Source organism: Homalodisca vitripennis, chromosome 5 (assembly GCF_021130785.1).
Source record: "Homalodisca vitripennis isolate AUS2020 chromosome 5, UT_GWSS_2.1, whole genome shotgun sequence".
Taxonomy (NCBI): Eukaryota; Metazoa; Arthropoda; class Insecta; order Hemiptera; family Cicadellidae; genus Homalodisca; species Homalodisca vitripennis.
The window spans coordinates 29757180-29778311 of record NC_060211.1 but is presented as its reverse complement, the minus strand read 5'-3'; the positions used below and the strand labels follow the sequence as shown (position 1 = coordinate 29778311).

Sequence of the window (21132 nt, the reverse complement as noted above, 5' to 3'; positions counted from 1 at the left end):
CATCATAAAAGACCACCGTAGTAAGAACATAAGGGTCTAGAAATGTTGGCAAACACTACAATATTCGGCTCCCGCCACCACTATGAGCCGGGAGCCGAAAACTCTCAGTAGGGGTAGTAGCACCGTATTCACTCCCCTACTCTAGATTGTGCCCCCACGCCTCACCTCCTCCACTCCTCACGCGCATCCCACCGGTCATGCTATAACTTCCCTACTATACTTCTTCAGTAGTTTCTTCTGTTTCTTTGGTAGCATAAAGCACTGTTTCTAATGTACACCTCTTGAGATGAAATGAAATATGAAATGAAATATGCCTTTATTCAAGAGGCGGAGTTAGGGCTATTTAGCCCTCTCTACCACTCAACCTCACATAATATACAGATATATATATATATATACATATTTACATTTAATTACCTTAAAACTATAACAAATTCCATTTTAAATTTAAATTTAACCAAAATATATACTACTATGTAATAATTAAAAATCAAATTTATCAGCTGAATATGTAGAAAATTTTCAAACAAAGATAAATTAAAACTTAAATTAACAATTTACTTTTTAAATAATTTCTTGTTCTGAGATGTTCTCAGTTTATAAAATATCTTGTAACCAGCAATGTAATTTCAAATAGGCATAAGAGTGTCGAACCAGCCGTAGTCAAACAACCCCGAGTTTTGTCCCATAATACAATATTAAACTTCAAATACTTATGCTTATTTTTCATCATAAAACTATGAAAAATGTTTCATATTAAAGATGATTAATATGCATCCAAACCCTTCTGAGTTTTTCTTGTTGACTTTGAGAATACTGCTATACTTCAGAAGGGAGTTTAAAATTCAGGATTAGTTTTAAGTTCACTCTTATCATGGGGGAAATAATACGTGGAGTTTTGGAACAATTAGTGAAAGATATGGGGTTCTTCTTCTTCTTCTATGGGGTTGCCTATTGTCATGCACTTAAGCCTCAAGGGCCTTTTGCGCACCCTGGAAGGACACCATGAGTTCTACCAGTTTATGATTTCAGCAGCTCCACAAACCGCCGAAAACAACCTATCAAGTCCTCCTGGGGAAATTCACCAGCCTTGTCCAAACCTCTAAAAATGAGAGATAGGGTTACTTCATTACTGGGTTGAAGTTTAAGGACAGATCTGGAGAGGGCATGTGAACCAAATAAAACATTGTAATGTTCAAATCTTGAAATTGTGTTTTCTGTCCGTATTCTGCCTGCTACGCGATAACTCTCGATATGAAAATCCTGGAGACTTGAAACTTAACTTAATACATAGGTTTCTCTTAATCCAAGGAAGGAACCTATTGATTTTTCTGTCAAAAGATCAAAATGAAGCCCGTCTATATGTAAGGTAATTCTTAATATAAAGGCTCCAAAGACTTGAAACATAACCTAGTACACAGGTTCCACTTGGTTTAAGTATGAGTGAGCTATATGGATTTTAGGGCCAGTCCATCAGTCTGTGTTACATCTTTTTCATTACATTCTCTTGGGTCCTTCAATGTGCCATCATATTGGTTTATCATATGTAGGGTATTTTACTGAGGACGCTTTGGATAAACTAGGTACCTGTTACAATATGTGTTGAGCATTAGTTGGAAATAACTCAAAAAATAGTTAAACAGTTTCACTGGGGCTCTGTATGGAGCAGAGGCATATGTAGAAAATTATTGTGTGTTGGGGGGAGGGGAGTTGCTGGCACACTGGGGTGGTTTAGGAAAAATATATTACCCTCCAAAAATAGTTTGTGGGGAGGCTTGGACCCAGTGAGCCCCCCTTATATACACTTTTGACACTGAGTGATCTTAAGTACTCCCACTAGCCAACACACATTAAGGCATCTGCCGCAGTCAACATTTTAAAGCATGCTTTTTTATATAAAAACGAATCTGGGTTAAAATGTCTAGTTTAAGCAGTTAGTTGTTAGAGCCGCTTCTTGTGTGGTACATGCTTGTACCACTGGCTACTATTGTAATATTAGCAAACATTATAAACTACATAAAATCAAACTTATCCTGCTACAAGCAAGAACGTAGCCAGGAAAAAAATTTGGGGGTCCAGACAACTGATATTTTTCCGTAGTGGACAGAGAGTAAGGTCCGATTTTGTTCCTTAAACAGTTCTTGACCCGTTTCTTTGTTTAGAACAGTCTTTAAGAGTACATGACAGTAATAATAAATTATTAAAACAACAATAATCATTTACTAAAAAAGTGATTGAAAAAATTTGGGGGACCCGGACCCCTTGGATCCCCTCGCTGGTTACATTCTTGGCTACAAGCACTACTTGGTATCTCCTGTTAAAATTTGTTCTCTGTTTCAATTAGTAAAATTAAATAGTACAAAACACTAAACAAATTCATTACAAATCCAGTCTACAAAATCAGCCTGCGATAAAATATACAATACTTTAATATCCTGTAGTGGAAATGGTAAATCGACAATACGTCTTCAATTTCAGTCTCTTATGTATTACTCTTGTGTATAGATATATGCTGATGAATTACTTATTTTAGTACTAAGTAGTCTATAAACAGATGTACCTTGAGACCAGTCTTAAGTACGAGGATTGTTTTTATTTGATAAACAATAAAGTGTTTTGTTGAAATCACATCAGATTTAAAACCGTAGTTTAAAACAGTAGTAATTTTCAAAAGTTTTAGTCTTAGTTAAGCGAAAACTATTAATTATAGCATTTATTTCAAAATTTAACTCAATGAAATGAGTTATTGGAAAAAACACTTTTGTCAAATTGCTGCACGAAATTTACAGGAAAATCACTCCTCATAAAATTACTTAGTGGTTTATAATTCTTAATACACCTTAAGTAACTTTGTCGTTTTACTTAACACAAAATAGAATAGTTCTAGAATCACAGCTAATATTCTCAATGCATTACAGTCCAAGATACCAAGCAGCTTACTTCTTAATTTCTGTTTTTAAAAAAAATATTTGGGAAGTTTTTATTTCTAAAATACAATTCATATGCCTTAAAATTAAAACGGCTAATATTAAAGATTTTACTAGTTTGAAAACTTTTATTTGCTACAACGTGATAAAAACTCACCCTTCAACTTCCCCACAAGATGTGACGGCACGAACATATCGGCCGTTAATGATTGGAGAGGCAGTGATAGGTCTTGGACCAGCAATTGCGATCACAACTATGATAATGAGCAGAATCAGGAATATAACCACTCCCGCTGTAACATATATAAACGCTCCTGTAATCAATACAGCACTGGCAAAATAAAAAAGGTTAAAAACTCTACGTTGACTCTAAGTTGATAAGGATGAATATAGCGTAACGTACGTATATATAATGTAAAGTATAGTAATAAATTAATTAATTTTTAATTATTAATTTATTATTATGAATTAATAATTTTTAATTTTTTTTTTTTTTTGGTCAGAACATGACTTATTGTAATATTTAGGACAAAGACATGATTTTAGTTAATTGGAGAAAATACTGTCTCACCAATATTATAATTAGTTTGGTAGGCGTATAACAATGGCTTCTATATAAATTATTTTCAACTTACCGATGATATACCTGAATTCTTTTAGTGAAGCTAGACGATCCATCAGAGCGTTTCTATCCCAGACTTTCTTCTCGTCAGAATTCTTTTCAGTATCTAAGGCTGCTTTCTCCTAACATTAAAATTATGACTTATTATTATTTTAATCAATAATGCTTTTCATTGATGATGAATGATTGCAAAAGCAACAGAAATGTTACAAACTGATAAGTGCTCATAAACTTAATTCTTAGAATTATGATTACCTTCGAGATTTTCCATTTCAATGTTTTGGTGTTGTGTAAATCAAAAAACTAAAAAAATGTTTATAATGGCAAAGTGAACACTAACACAGAATAACCCTAAACTGCAAAAAACTAGTAAAAAGGAATTTATAGGGATTTTCAATAAAAGTTCAAACTTTGCAAGCTGAATTTGGTTTGTCTCTATTAACCTTAATCACACAAAATTCAAAGGACTTTTCTTAGAAGCCGAGCTAATTGGTTGGTCTCCATGTCTGTGTACATTGTGCACATTTTTTACAGTGACATGGTTTATGTTTATGCTGACCGCTTTTGATTTAAAGGTATAAGCTTAAACATTCTTGACACACAACTTATTTTAAAGTTAGACGTTAAAGACTATTACTAAATTTTTATTCCTTTTCCATTATTTTGTACTGCTTTACTGCCCTATGTCACATAAAAAGTGAGCTTTTATAATTTATTTAATGGATTAGGCAGATGTGAATCTATACTGAACATAATGTTTATTTTTTCTTTATAATCATAACCTTATTAGTAGGCTATAACAATTACATATGATTTTGAACTGCATCTGGCAAACATGCATTTGAAATTTGACCAAGTATAGTTTTGTTATTAACAGACAAAAGTGTAATTTCACAGACCAACTGTGATGATTACTACGGTCACAAAAGTTAAATAAACACATTGTTAACATCAGTTTTACCTCGACACTAGAATCAAGTTTGACAGTTTCCAATCCTTCGTCAGTCTTGTCGTCCGAGTGTTTGGTAGAGCCGTTACTGTCGTCCAGAGTTTCCATAGAGGCCAATCCTGCAGGCTTTGGTGTTGTGGATCCTCCACCTTCTTCTAAATCTGGCTCCTACACAGAGAACAACAGAATTATCGCTAATATTCGATGCAAAGCAGTTATAAATTGTTAACTAGCTTAAACAAATACTTTCATCTAAATGACCTATTCTAGAACAATAATCTACTTCATACTAAAACTGTTTAAACAAACATTTTAGAAAAGGTTTCAAATTCTAATCCAATCCTTTTTATTCTTTAAATTAATTTTTCTTATTGTATGTAAAACATTTTAAAACCAAGAATTTAATTTTTATACTATGCAACTGTTCTTAATTATTTATTAATGTTTTTTACTTGTGTCTATATAATTTTACTTATAATTAAGTTCATGTTTGATTTATAATGTAAGTTTTTTTATAGTTTTCTTAGTCATTGAGTCTGTTAAGATTTTACTAAGCAATAATTATTTTTGATCTCTTTTCATTTATTAACTCATTTTTCATTCCTTTTAATATTGTTCAGTGATACGAAAACTCAGTAACACTAAGTAAAAATTCCATTTCCTTCACAATCGTTCCGACTTCAAAAACAAACTTCAAACAAAGAAATGTTATATTATTATTTAAGTGGGTTAGTGATATAGCTATGTTTGTCAGGCAGCATAAAAGGCACTCAACGCTTGCTCCTCTGACTCAAAAGCAGTATGGGAATGTAAGTATGTACTAGCGGAACTGGCATACAGGAACAAAGCTGGGTACCGGGCCACGAAAGCATTCCTGGTACTAACAAAGCAGACACCCTCGCCCAGATAGGCACAGAAACCCTTTTGGTAGGGCCAGAACCAGGCTGTGGAGTAGTTTTCTCCAACAGCAAAGGTCTAAGATTTGATCCTTAACCTGGAAAAAGGCCTCTCAACTTGAATCTAAAAGGTTTATCTCTCCTTGTGCAAAAAGATGGACAGCATTCCTTGAACAAAGAAAGGAGGATATACAACTGATATTAGGGATGTTGACAGGACATGGCCCACTTAGGAAACATCTTATGAAGGTGGGTCTAAGCCAGACTGATGAATGCAGATTCTGTGTAGAAGCAGAAAATTGAATGGAACTAGTAGAAGATACATGGCGAGACTAGACCTATTGAATTACCTTGCACCACAGAATCTCGACATAAGAGGTCAGTAATGTGCTCCTGGACATTCACAAGGTTGCCCAGATTTAAGTGACTTGGGTTTTAGCTGTGCTCAGTGGTAGGTTCAGTTCAACTGGAAGGTGTAAACCAACCATAAGTGATCTCTGCTGCGGTTTTTTATTACACTTAGAAATACTGATTATTTCTCATTTCAGACAACCGACACCACTAGGAAGACAGTATACTCATTATTCTAGAGATAATCTCTAGAAACATTTCATTCATATTAGGGAAGCATAAATTCCTTTTAAACATGTTCATGATGATGGAGAATTTTTAGAATTTGTTATTGGCTGTCAACATAAAACACCCTGTATTAAAACTGTATTATAAGAAAACCCATTGGGATACACAAAGCTTCTTCGTTGGGACTTATTACATGATGAAATATAGAGTTCAATTTTTAATGCAGAATTAAAGAAATCATGTAACCAAGAACTTGTTACAAGCAATTACTTGTTTCCTGTCAAATCAAGTTTAAAAATACTAACAATTTTTAACAAGTAGCATACATGTAATAGGTTTTATCAGTAAAAGGTACGGAAAATTTGTTAAAACTAAGAACCAAAAGGCTATGTATGAACCATGCAGAGATAATAAATACTACAAATAAGACACTCCATCACTGGCTTAGCCATTCAGAAACTCGAGTTATCCTTTCATATAAATACAAAGAGAAGTATGACACACTGTACAATTAATCCAATCTTTTTTATATTCCCAAGCCGTCACATACCTTATGTCTAGCACAATTTTTAACTTGAGGAACCAAATAATGCAAGTTTCATTTAGGTTATTTATTAAAAATAATGAGGAAATGACGAGTACCTTCGTTGATTTCAATTTCCTTGGTAAGACTGAGACTAGAGGCAGTTTAATAGCGTGTAGGAAGCCCGGCCGCTTTTCTATTGGTATCTCCTCTCCTTCTTCTTCTGCTGGCGTATCCTCAGGCTGTAATCAGAAATCAGAAATCAAAATTCTTTATTACATGGACTTTGAGAACAGTAATAATGTCAGTTAATACAAATACTTACATACAATGACAGTACGTGTTTTCCCAATGGAAATCAGAATAAAAAGATATAGTCTTTATGGCAGTTTTCTTATAAACTCCTCCACTGTGTAGACTGGATTCTCGGTCAACCAGGCATTAAGCTTGCGTTTCAAGGCATCACTTGTCACTCGTTTAAAGTCTGCAGGAAGAAGGTTGTACAGTTTGGCACCAATAGAAGTGGGTTTCTTGTCATGAAGGGCCGTCCGGTGTCTAGTGACTGGGATTCTTGACGCATGTCTGGTGTTGTAATGGTGTCTTCTGATGTTGTTGGGTAGACCAAGTCGGTCTACGTGGAGGATGACTTCTTGAATGTAGATTGCTGTTGCAGTTTTAATTTTTAATTCCTTAAAAGCATCTCTACAGCTGTCACGTGGTCCCAGGTTGGCTAGGGTTCTGACTGCTAGCTTTTGCCCTGTCAACACTCTCTTGAGGTTATAGGCTGATGTGCCCCACACTATAATGCCATGCCTTAGATGAGTTTCTAAGAGAGCGTGATAGGCTACTTTTGCTGAGCATTGATGTGTGGTCCCCAGGTGAGATTGGCATCCGAGGTAATTCCCAAAAGTTCTGTTTTTTCTTCTTGAGTAACATCAGGTAGAGGAGGAATTTGGCTTCCCCGTCTTCCAAAGTTTATTTGTTTGGTTTTGGATGGGTTTGCAGCCAAATCATTCATCGAGCAGTACTCATACGTCATATTAAGGGCTATATATGCGCTTATGCTTAGGTCTTCAGGATCGTCATTCTGAAAAAGCAGTGTTATATCGTCCGCATACATTACTGCTGTACTTTAGTCCTTAATTATATTGGGGAAGTCATTGGTCAGCAAAATAAAAAGTACAGGCCCAAGCACTGATCCCTGGGGAACTCCTCTTGTTAGGGGAAGTAGCCCAGACCATTGATATTGTGCCTCAGCTCCACTAGCTGACTTCTGCCAGTCAGGTAGCTGTCAAACCACCTGTTTGCAATTCCTTGAATTCTCATTGACTTAAGTTTAGCTAGGATAATATCGTGCCCTATGTACAGAATAACTAATTTGTTAGTTAAGGACCGGTAATAAAAATTAGAAACTATTCGCCATAAAAATAACTTACAGACCAATATATATTATTATATAAATATCTAATGGTGTCTGTCTGTGTTTTTGAGTGTGTTACTTAATCACATAAAAACTACAGATCTGATTGTACTGAAATTTTACATGGTCATTCTTAGAGTCCCTGGTTAACATATAGGCTTATTCCTATTTCAAAAATCCCTCCTAGCAATGTCTACTCCCAATTGTTTTTGAAGACACTCTATTATCCATTATATTAAATTTATGGGTTTGGCTTGATCAGCAGATTAGTAAATGTGTTTTTGACTATGTCAAAGTCAACAATAATAAGTATAAAAAGTTTACATATTTAGACACATAATAGTAAATGTTTGTTGTTGTTATTCATCTATCAAAGTCAGTTACACTTTTTCAAATGTCACATTATGTGCAGAAGCTTTTCTTCGGCTAGGTATGTGAAGGAAATAACATTTTTCTGAAAATGTATCATTGCTCAGTGATACAATACCATCAACAATACTATTTCCTTCACAATACTTCAAAAACAAACTTCAAACAAAGAATGGATGGGCATGTTTTAATAGGGTTTTTAATCAACTATAGTAAAATGTCATCATTGATTACATCAAAAACTAAGTATTTCAACTTTAGTTTCCCTTTAGACAGGATTTCTCCACACAGGCTTAAAATAGTTCAATTGTAACTGAAATCATTGCAGTTCTTTAATAAAATATCGTGAAATATTTAATAAATTTCATAAGTACTTCTGAATGACAGTTTCCTTTTCAGACTTGAGGCCCCACTTAAAAGTTATACTAAAATGGATCAAGAGATTGAACTGTCTTTCAGTGAGTATTATTTATCTCAGTATTCTTTTGAACGTAATTTAAAAAGAATATATGTGCTCATGGTGTCTGTGTTTTTCAAAATGAAATTGTATGCAAAGCTGCAGGTAACTGCTAGTACCTTATAAATAGTGAAAACTTGTAAGAGCTGTATAAGATATCATCTAACTGCTAATTATTTTCAAGAGACCACACCCTTAATTTATTTGCATTTTATATGGATAATGTGTAGTCATGCAATAACGTTATCTATGTGCGGAAGGGTTGCGTGGTATCCAGTAATGATATATAGCTTTATGCAGTACTTTTTGCATCACATGCAAACTGTATAGCTTGCACATTCTGTAAATAAGTGGGTCACATGATAGATGAATAAGTTCTACAGTAAACAGTTGAGCACTTAAGCAAGTTCTTACTCTCTTTTTAATTTTCATTCTATAATTCTGATTGCTCATCTCCTTAGCTACTGTAGACTTTAATGTAAAGTTGAAATAAAAAAAAAAAACATTTTGAGTACCATGAGTAGGCTACTGCAAGTGGTTCCCACAGATTTCACATCTTGCACGAATATGTTTTAGGTAGGAACCTCCACACATCAGTCATCCTCCGCAGTAAACTAAACTTATTGATCAAACCTTTTATCTCAATGTTTGCGGTTAGGAATGTGTTACCTGTGGACATTAATTTGGTTACCCAGATGTAAGTAACATCGGTTTTGGAGGTACCACTTTGGAACCATTTCAATTTGGAAGGTATTAATTTAGCAGAAGTGAACCCTCCTGGGAAATAAAACATGCATCAGTATAGGGTTTTAGAGGATGTAAACTGCACTCCCAAAAGAATAATAAAAATGGGGTCAAATGGGATTATATTAAAATTTCAAGTCTAATATAAAGGTCTTCAATTATAGCAAAATTTACATCTTTATGAGCACGTATCTTTATGTGTGTATTACATCTTAACCTTAACTCCCTGGAGGAGAGAGAAGAGATGTTCAGGATTCTACGTTCCTATTCAAGGTGGTCACCAGTGGAATAATTCTCCATTTCTTCTAGAATGTGCGAGCTTTAGATGTCACAGGCGTACAAGATCCATGGAGTTGTTCGCTAGGAGACATCACAATACCTTCCTGGAGGTCAATTGCACAATGGAGCGGGTTCAACGGGTGGCTAACCGCATCTCCAATCACCTGGACTTCTTTTCCTGCTCTCCTAGCCAGTTTAAAGCTTCTGTTAAGCACTTTTTGTTTCATGGCTCCAAGTAACTTTTTGTTCATTGTTAGCATACGTTTTCTCTTTTTGATAATAATATTACGATTCTTTTGTTGTTTTCTCTGTTATTGCTTCATAAATTTTTTCTTGTATTGTTAACTTTTTATATAGTTTTATTGTTTATTCCCTATGTAGTTAGTTTGTTGTTATATATCTATATAAGCCATTTTTATCCTCATTGTGGTGTCATAACCTGATTATTTATTATTGTGTTTATACAGATGTTTAGTTTTGTATCTTTGTTTATCTTTTAAGTCTGACATATTATGTACACGTCGTAAATTGGATGATGTCCGTTGGAAATAAAGAAATGTGCATATTCAAGTTATGTTCATGTTTGATGTTGATGTTAATTGGTTTTACCAATACAACAAACAAACAAAATGATTAGTTTTGTTTGTAAGAAAGCATTTTTTAGACTTACAAAGATTTTGTGTTGAAAAAATGTTAAAAATGTTGTGTTAGTGCAAATAAATCAGAGTTGCATATGATTATTTGAACAAATTATCAGTTAAGAGTAACTATATTATCCAGTCGCAGTAAAACTTATAATTTGTGTTGAATAAATAGCATTAATACAAATAAGACTCTACTAAGCTAATCACTAAACCCAAGAAACATTCAAACTTTAGAAATTAAAGCTCTTGGTAAATGTTTAGACACTGGATTCACATTCTCAGATTATTTTCTAATCTCCAGGAGGAAAATAAAAATACCTTCTTCTTTTTGCTGAAGGGATTCTTGAAGGAAAACTTGGTCTTGGCACTTGTTTGGTTATCAGTCTTTTCGTCATCACTGCCTACCGTGGTGGCTGTGCAAGGAGGTTCCAACAGGTCTACCTCCTCATCTTTCTCCCCATCACCATCCTGGAAATTAAAATAGAAAATAAAATGCAATTTATTATTAAGACGGAATTTTAAATAATAACATGAAATGTATATTTATGGTAAGGAAAGCTGAAGAGAAAATAGTCAATTACAGACCAATAAATTTAACTTTATATTAGATTAAATGTGTCAACATAATAGACAGTCAACAAGGTGCTTAACTAAATCCATGCAGCAGTAGTCAAAAAGAAATAAAATTATTGATCTCAGTACTACCCATTCGATAAAAATTGATTTTTTGTCAAATCTTTAAAAATGTACATTACACTACTAGATTAAAACATCAAGGTTGACCTATTTTTGACAGGATTTCATCAAGACCGATCAAAGACTTTCATGGCATTCCTCATGAAGTCTTGGAGCGTATAAAATACTCCCAAGAATAGAAGAATGTAGGGGTGGCCTTCTCTATAAAATTAAGATCTTAGCCATTTCACTCCAGATTTCCAAATTTTCGGAGATTAGAAATATATCCTAATAATTTATCCGATGTCCAACTTTTTGGATGTTAGAAAAAAAACCAAAATTGTACTAAAATCGTAATTTTTTATATTGTGATGTTAAAAAATAACTGTTTTATCACATAGGTTTGTTAAAAGATGTTTATGTAGTCAATAGTAGAATGTAGTATAATACAGAATTATGGTATACAACTAACAGTATATAAATATGTTATTTAAATATTTAGAAAAAATCTTATATTACAAGTATATTTATATATGATAGCTTGAACTTTTTTACGTGTTCATTATTAAATTATGGTTTAAGGCAAATTAATATATTCAATGAATTTTTACTATCGTTATTTTATAATATATTGTAAAAAAATTAAAATATATGTAATTATTCCTCAGAACAAATGTTTATTATAAATATATTTAATTTTTAGTGCATTAGTGTATAGAACAGTTTATCACAAGCATAATCAAAAATATTAATGCAGATTGGACAATAAATCAATTAAATATAAATTTAAAACTGAAACACTGCAAATTTGTTAATTTAGTCCGGGATCTTGGGAGATACTCTGTGTCAGAAGGTCGGATATTTGAGACATACCAGTCAAATATTTCCTGGGAACGAAAGGGTTAAAAATATTTTAGATATCCTATCACACCTTTTGATTTTATTTTAAAAAGTTAATACATATTTTCTGGCACTATAAATTAAAGAAAAGCAGTAAAAGTAAACTGTACATAATGCACAGGGCATCTCCACTATTAACAGACATGAAATAAAAGCTAAAAAATTATACTTTAAGGAATTTACTGATATATTTGTTTTATAATTTCCTTTTTAATTCAAGTCATGTCAATAAAACAAAAATTTTAGCTACCTGGAAAATTAGAGAAAATTTTATAAGAAACGAGATTTTAAGGATTTAATCACCAAAATAATGAACTAATATACTTATACAATATAACTATAAAAATTCATATCTACAGTTTTCTATAACAACTTAGATGTTTAATATCTGTGGTTTTGTCTGACACGGAAATGAGAAATGAACAGCATTTTGAACATTATACGCACACTGATAATATACTCTGTATATTAAATAATAAATCTGTACTGTATTAACTCATCACTGAAAAAAATCACAAATACAGACGGGTGTTTTATTAAAACTAAATTTTCAATACTCTAGATTAACCATGCATAAAATTTTACTACTCATGATAGTATGAAAAATTATAATCGTAATTAAAATTTTAGACCAATGTTTTATTTACTGAAATTAATTTTAGTTCAAAATAGACTCATTAGACCCACATTTGTGTGTAGTAAATAACGAATGTCTACATTGATTGTGTTTCGCTATTGAAAAAGAAGACCAATTAAAATACAGAATTCACTATTCATTTTATTTGTAAGAGTGTGTGATGTAAAGAATTACTTTTGTATATTCTGAGGGGGTGCTTGCCCCCTTTTATACACATCACTGTAGATGCAGTGACGAAAATCGGCATGCAGGAGGCAGGAGCGGCAAACGAGTGAGACGGTAAAGTGATCTAGTGTCAGACATATCCTGTTATCAATCTATCTAAATCTAACCACCACTTCTAATCATAACTGATAATAACACCAGCCTTGTCTCTGCATCACTGACTGACTAAACTATCGAGTCCTTTAAGGCTGACTATTTTTCCCATGTTATTGAAATCAGCTGGTTTTTAGGTTAGATGTACGCTATTCTTTTTTTCAGCATTTACATTGTACGTATTTGAAAACCAAGGACCACAACAGATTGTTTATAACTGTTTAATCACTTAATAATTAATTGCGGTGTGAAATTTATCATTAATTTGTGTTGTTATTTAACTATCTTAACTAAAATATCTAGATCAAATTTACATTTCATCAACATTGTTAGTTAAAATTTGACAAAAGTACAAAATTTGTTTTCAAGCTGGTGTTTAAAACGGCAAAGAAAAAACATGGACGCATTAAAGAATTTATGGCAATGCCTATATCTGAAGAACATACCTTGAACGGGTGTTTCCTATTTTTGATATATAGGTATCGATGAGATTGATGTGGTTTATTCGGTTGAAGTTTTTTACGCTTAAAAAAAACGTACACAAATTGTTCACACTTCACTTTTTTATACAAAATACCGCCTGATGCTCCTCAGTACAGTACCAGTTGCATGCTGGGAGCTGTGTGACAAGCCGTTGGCCCTAATTGTAAGATGGAGTCCCAGTTGTTATAATTACAGTAACTGTGCAATTGCCGACAGTGGAGTTTGTTAACCTCTGACCGTCAACATTTTCTTACTTAAAAGCCCTTTACATTGTAAAAAATGAAGGTTATACTGAGCTCATTTATATTAATACAGAAACAATGAGATCACCTTGTAAAGTAAAATTATATTTTACAAGGTCCAAACAGAGTATATATTGCAATAAACAATGCTTGCCTATTTTAATACTGAACGATTACAGTATTTTTATAAACAGGATGTCAGTACTTTGATCTGGATTACTGACCATGCTTGGGTTGGGTGCTACCCAACTCCTTTTACCAATAGTTGGATACCAACATCCTCAACTGTACTAAGGACCTGAAAATACGGTTTAAAAGCTAACATATTGAGCTCGGCGAAAATAAAAGTAGAGTAATTAAGTTCAGATAATCTATTACCGGTACTAAAAAAAATAATAATAGAGTTATGAATAATAAATATTAACTTTATTTATATTTACATGCTGCAAATTAAAGTTGTTTCCATCATACGAAACAAATGTATTAAAAAGTATTCATTTAATATGTTTTTCTACAATAATGTTCATTTTGAAGTCTTTTTTGTTTCAAAGTGAAGTTAACTTTAATGCAAATCATTGAGGAGGAAAAACAAATTTAAATGCAATATCTTAATTCAGAAGCGTGCACTAAGAAATAATAATAAAAAACCTCAACTGAATCTTAAAGGCTGTTATTTAAACATTAAAAAATTATGATTCTATCAAACATTAATTTTTACGATTTATTTAAACACAACAAACAAAACATAAAGTGTTTTAATACACACAATAAAATATGAAACTTATTATATATACCATAAGCCTTGTAAATTTGAAAAATCAAACAAATTTTATTTAACAAAGTATAGAATAATTTATTTAATAATAAGGTGTTAATACCCTGCAAAGTATTTGTTTAAGAATTAAAGAAAAGAAATGGCTGAAGCATCCTATTCAATAAATGAATGTTCATGAGGATCAAGATTTATTCAAACTGTTATAGTTAATCTTGCATTTTTTACGGTACAGTGTAAGACTATCATATATGTTTTCTGGTTCTCACTAGATCCAAATATTGTTCAAACAATTAATATTTCAAGGCAGTATGAACTAGAGTACAGGTGTATGGCACCATACAGGATGTATGATGGTTTAAGTTTCTTGTTAATACCTGAGACAGTGTTTTTTATTTTAAACTTTTAATTATATAGACAATATTTTCATACATTTTTGTTAAATGCTGTACTGTTACATAACAATTAAACTATAATCACTGTAATGATCCCCTACGAAATAACTGGCTTCTCTATATTCTCTATTTTTTGTACGTTGTACAGTGCACATTTGTATTTACTGAGAAACAAAGAGACACTGTAAATTACTTTCACCCAAATACATTGCAAAAGATAAAACAGATTTTTTGTAGTGTTTGGATTTTGCTTTTTTGCAAAACTTTGCCAACTGTTCGTGATATAAACCCTAATTTAAGAGCCAGCTACAAATGTTCTAAATATATTAGCCATTATTGGATTGAAGTCTATTCAAAAATGCATTTTAAAATTAAATAAAAAGTTGTATGTTGTAATAAACTAAATTTTCAATTAAAAGTAATGTTTTGTTAAAACTTTTGGAGCATACTTACTCTTTTACTGTTTATCTTTCATTTCATTTGTATTTAAAAACTCACCATATAAGTTTATTACGACTTTTATTTTTATAAACAATTTGTTTCTTAAAAATGCCACGTTCCTTATTAATATTATTAACATTAAAAAGTAGTACATTTTGTTTTAGGCGCTTAAAATTGACAACTTATTTATTCTTTTTTGTTTTAAAAATATATTTTTTTTCTTATTTAACTATTTTTAGACAAAATTTGCCTAAAACACTCAACGATGGCACTCAACATGCCAAACCAATGATTCATTACACTGCTGACTCACCATGCTGCACAAAAGACGTGACTCCCAACTCGCTGAAGAATCATCTGTCACATTCACCTTCCCAGAGTAAACCCTGCGTAACTTTCGAACATTTTCTACAAACTCAGACAGTTGCTTTTGGTCCTTGAAGAGCATGTCTTCGGCAGAGATCTTCAGCGTCAGAGTAGGAAGATCACGCTACAGTTACATCTGACAAGTAACTGCCAGTGCACTGGGATAGATTAGGTTATAATAGACATATAACTGACTGCACTGTGCCATCATCATGCTTGGTTAGTGGTTAATAGTGACTTACACCCATCTTTATCCCCTCCCTTGTGTGAGATCTGACGCTTCTAAATATGGAATATGGAATGCCTCAAGGAACAGTCTTCCTTCTAAAGACAGTGATCTTTAGTGATAATAAATATATATGGAATCAGGATCCATTTATGGTTACAATGTTTGATTCACAGCTAGTAAAGCCTGCTAATATAAATAAAGTTTGCAGATAATTTTGAATAATAATAGACAGAACATCCTTTATTTATAATCTTTAAAATAATAACAAGTAGCATAAGTTTTTATATTGCAAAAATTTAGTTGATAGTTGAATAATACTCTGCAAGTATTTATGTAGTTTTTATATATTAAATGTTATTAATATATATTTTGTTGTATAATACATGTTTTAATTACACAAGAGTCATTTGTATGTATTTCTAAATTTATTATTATTATTTGAGTTAGATACAATTATATTTGTAATTTTTATTACTGAATAATCTTAATTTAGACATATAGGTTGTTTTTATATTACTATTATCTTTCATGATTGTTTCAACTTTTTATTTTTAATTTCATTGCATTTTTTTAATAGAAGCAGAACCAGATTTTCAAAAGAGGAATTTTATCGGGAGATTGTACAAATTGACTATGGAATCAACTATATTTTCAACAGTAAATTTTCATGGTTATGAGTATAAGTTACCTAGCTGCAGTGTTTCATTGTTATAGCGTAGTTTCATATTTTCAAATATATTTTCCTCTTCAATTCTATTTTGGGGCATGCATTTGAGACCTCAAAAGACGATTTGTAACCCCTATAACGACCGAAATAACGCATTTAATCCAATGTGTTTACGGAGCGTGGCCCGGAGAGTCGATGTTTTGAGGACGGTTAGTAGTAGAGAACTGCTGTTTGATAACATGGCTTATGGCTGCTCCGTACTGCACAGTAAACGTGGAACGAAGTATAACCCAAGGAAGCTCTAGCTTCCTTGGTATAACCATTCATGAAACATAGACCTTACCTACGCGCTATCATTCTGTGATTGATTTAAAATAACTGAAGTATCACAACACCTTTTATTTGAAAGTATAACCGCAAGACAACTGAATATATCAGTAAATATTTCAGTTCTTGCCTCTTGGATCACGAGAAATACACCGAAGGATGCACTCTAAGGGAAAACCCAATGTTTTTGGAAAAGACGCCCCTCTCCCCCGCCCGCCCATCAGGAGGCCAGTCGGCCTGCGCGCGCAGATCCCTTGGCCCGTCTGTACTTAGGACTGAGAAACCTACTTCAGTTAAAAGGTTGGACTACTTCCGGCCAATCCACTTACAGTGCCACAGTTGTGTTGGTCGTTGCCTTATTTCCCCGATCAAAAAACACCATACGTACGTAGCTCTCGGAAATTTACTTCGGAAAAGCTTCTACTTCCGATTCTTGTAAGATAGTTCCAGTTCCATAGTAGAGTTCGCCTTGTCATCCCGATGAAGAAAATATACATATTTAGGACTAAACCTATTACGGTTTAGAAAGAAATCCTACCTGACTTCGGTGTAAGGGGGATATCCTAATTAGTTCCTGCAACATTTTATTCTTTTACAAAGTTTTGCGTTATAGATGTCTTGTTGTTTTCGGACTGTAGTCTGGGAAGAATGGATCATTGAGGCATGTCATTGTTCATTTCACAGTTTTCTCTTAAGACAATATTAAAATGCCCTATCACAATGATGTCAGTGAAGCCCACCAGTTTGGGGTACCAAATGTGAAAACGCCCACACATTGTACATTAAGGCTGGTTTAAATACAGTTTAAATAGTATTTGTAATGCATTACACGTTTTTATTTGTCACTGCACAATCTGTAATAAAAAATAGATATTATCTTTTGTTATCTGTATTGCACTTATGATCAAGCACTGCATCTTAACCTATATTATGTTTGTCTGTCCATATGTCATTTATAGAATCGTAAACTATATGACCGATCATTATGAAAATGTATATGTGTACATGTATTTTTCCACGGAGAAGGATTGTATGCAAAGCCCATTGATGTAAGTCGCCACCAGGCGACGCTGCAAAAGATAACAGTTTTAAAGCGCCTGCACATTATAAACTGTAATTACGAGACAGTTACGTATATTAAATAACAAACCACTATTTGAGGGCGCTAATTTTTTATGTTCTGTACATTGTCTTCAAGATAAATTTCTGGTTAAACTTGAGTGTTAGACCACTTTATAATAAAGTACACGTAGTGTACAATTGCTATAAACATACACAGATTTTTTAGCATAATCTTGCAACGTGGCAAACTCTACGTCAGCGTTGGAAATATAATTTACTTGAACTTCAGTTGAAAAAGTCACCAGCTGTTTAGTGTCAGTTCAATTTGGTTCTTCAGTAAAAATACTAAAACTGTTCCTGAATTCCAAAATATTCGTCGTAACTTTCCAATATTTCTCTTTGCAAATCCTCAAATTGCAAAAAATGTTTAACAAAAAATAATTAGCCAAATTGGTCCCACCGTTCTCAACCTGCTTATAAATACATTTTGCGGTCCATATTTATTTATAAGATACTCATTTTGTGTTCTTATTAACTATTTTAAGGACTAAAATTACAACTGTATCGCTGTTGTGAAGGGCCAAATTTTCTTAAATATACTACACTTAGCTACCATTGATCTCATAATGTTGATGTCATAAAACAACTTACTATCACTACAACTCATCTCTATACACCATTCCATTTAGAAGACATTTTAAATATATAACGAATTAGAATAGAAGAATGTTATGAAACTAATTACATAGAGAAAAATATAGTTTTGTCCTGTAAATAATCGTTTTCAGAGTACAATCAGAAATTAACTAATACTGAAATCTTTTAATAACCTCCTAAAACTCCAAAAGTTAAAACTTAAAGAAGTTTTTATTTTAACGGTAAAAATTATGGTATAGTGAAACGTGATGGTAGAGCCCATATGGTATTTAAAAAGTCAAGACAAACAAAACAGATGTACTAGTAGCTTTGTTATGTAACAGCCTATGAGAAGATACTAAAACCTGTTGCTACTTGAAACGCTGTGGTCGAGCTGTCTGGTGGCAAACGAAAGATGAGGTGATTGTAAATATATTAAGCTCTGAAAGTAATAAAACATTTCTAGTTTAATGCGTTACGATAAAATAAAAATAAAATTACTATATGTAAAAGATGAATGGTTTCTTCTCTAAACAAAATACTTCGCATAGTAGCGCTATCTAGGCGTTCCCGAACAGAAATAGCTTTACTGAACTAAGTTTCTGCCTTACAAGAAAGAGATTTTGGGAGAGGTCCAGACAACTAATATTTTCCCGTAGTGGACAAAGAGTAAGGCCCCATTTTGTTCCTTAAAAAGTTCTTGGCCCGTTTCTTTGTTAAGAACGATCTTTCGGCAGTACATGTCAGTAATACTGAATTGTTTAACTAATAATAATAGTTTACTAAAAAAGTAATTGAAAATTTGGGGGGATCCAGACTGATATTTTCCCGTAGTGGACAGAAACTAAGGCCCCATTTTGTTCATTAAAAAGTTCTTGGCCCGTTTCTTTGTTAAGAACGATCTTTCGGCAGTACATGTCAGTAATACCGAACTATTTAAGTAATAATAATTGTTTACTAAAAAAAACCAACTGAAAAATTGAAAATTTGGGAGGGGTCCCGGACCCCTTTGATCCCCTTGCTTGCTACGTCCTTGCTGCCTCCCAATCCCCGTTTATTCACTTTTAAAGGCAAAGCCAGTAGTAAAGAACGCTATTTACAAATCATATAGAACAGTTACACTATTTGTTTGCTCAGCTCATGACAGAATGAGCTGCTTGCGAATTTCCTCCTATTACAACATTTCGCCTTTCTTAACAATTTTTGTACTCTGATTGATTGCTTCCGGAAATTCCGCTGCGAAAAAGGTCCAGTACCACTTTATATAAGATAGCGACACGAAGTTTTACTTATATATTATACCCTTTTCAAAGTTAAAAAGAGTGTGACATTACACAAAGTAGTTAATGTTATACAATGTCAACGTAATTGTCGTTGACAGCTGGATTCTGGACAGAATAAATGCCTAGTAAATGGTCTACAAGCCGTTCTTGCTAGCTCGTGTCTCAAACTATTGTTGGATAGGTTATAAAATGGTTTAAATTTTAGTTTACAGCTCTTTGAAATACCTTTCTTGAAGCCAATAGAAAAAGTGTTGTCGTGTTGGTGTTTTGGGATGGTCTTATACTGAGACACAAAAATGTGTATAAAATATGACTGAATGTGGAAATTGATTTTTCATTTGCAAAAATCAAATTTCCTTAAGTAATATTTTGTAAAACCCCATTTAAATTTCTTGAACTACATATAACTTAAAAATTGTTATATTTTAAGTAAGAAATCATTGTAAAACATGTCACGTACTGGAGTCCTATAAATGCATATAGGTGCATACTTTTAAAAATCACTTTCTTGGCTTCAGCCGTTTTTCTAGAGCTCAATTGCAAAATTTCTAAAGTTTCCATTTTTAAATGGATGTAAATCTTTGTGGACTGATACAAAATTAACAATTTGCATTGGTCTTTAGGACACTTATATTAAACGGAAGTGACTCTAAAATGTAATAAATTAACCTAACAAAATCCAGACTGTACCAGAGGGATCCGGGTTCGAATCCCAATTTGGGTATCCTGGGCATTTTCACGTGCTAACAGATATAGAGCCTAGCCAGTAATGGAAGTATTGTGACATACGATTACGGTTGTATTCGTCTAAAAAATACGTAATTTAAGATACCGATATACGCTGAATGTTACTAAACGTATTACGCCCCCAGCATTGAAGCCTCGGTACGCATCCATCCCCCCCCCCACACCAAAAAGAGAGCGCATTCGACAACAAACTCGATTTCCCCACAGGTAGCAGAAATAAACCAAATTTGATTACTGTAATTCTAAATATTACTACACAAATTAGATTTACATAATTTTAACACCTACTGTACAAATCACATTGTGAGTACGGAGAGCTACCGACCTTTTATTGACAATATACGTAATGATCGTATAAATCTAGAAATAAAACAGTACAAATTCCAATTTACAATAATTGCTTGGTACATATACACATCTTGCAAACATTTATGGTTTGGTATTTTTTATCATACTGCTCGAAGATAAACGTCCACTCTTAGTGCAGTCATTGAAGCATTATTGGTCCGAATTTTTTTACTGTGAACCGAATTGCATACAATT

General features: G+C 32.8%; 1 protein-coding gene across 1 annotated transcript in view; it reads right to left on the bottom strand.

Moving 5' to 3' along the window:
• LOC124361907 (neurotactin-like) overlaps nucleotides 1-21132 on the bottom strand; it is a 79265-nt gene that overhangs the window by 13236 nt on the left and 44897 nt on the right. The window contains exons 3-7 of the mRNA XM_046815967.1: nucleotides 10728-10877; nucleotides 6616-6738; nucleotides 4511-4666; nucleotides 3563-3671; nucleotides 3085-3220 (exon numbers count right to left, since the gene is read on the bottom strand). Coding sequence (XP_046671923.1) covers nucleotides 3085-3220; nucleotides 3563-3671; nucleotides 4511-4666; nucleotides 6616-6738; nucleotides 10728-10877 — 674 coding nt within the window. The remainder of the gene's footprint in view (nucleotides 1-3084; nucleotides 3221-3562; nucleotides 3672-4510; nucleotides 4667-6615; nucleotides 6739-10727; nucleotides 10878-21132) is intronic.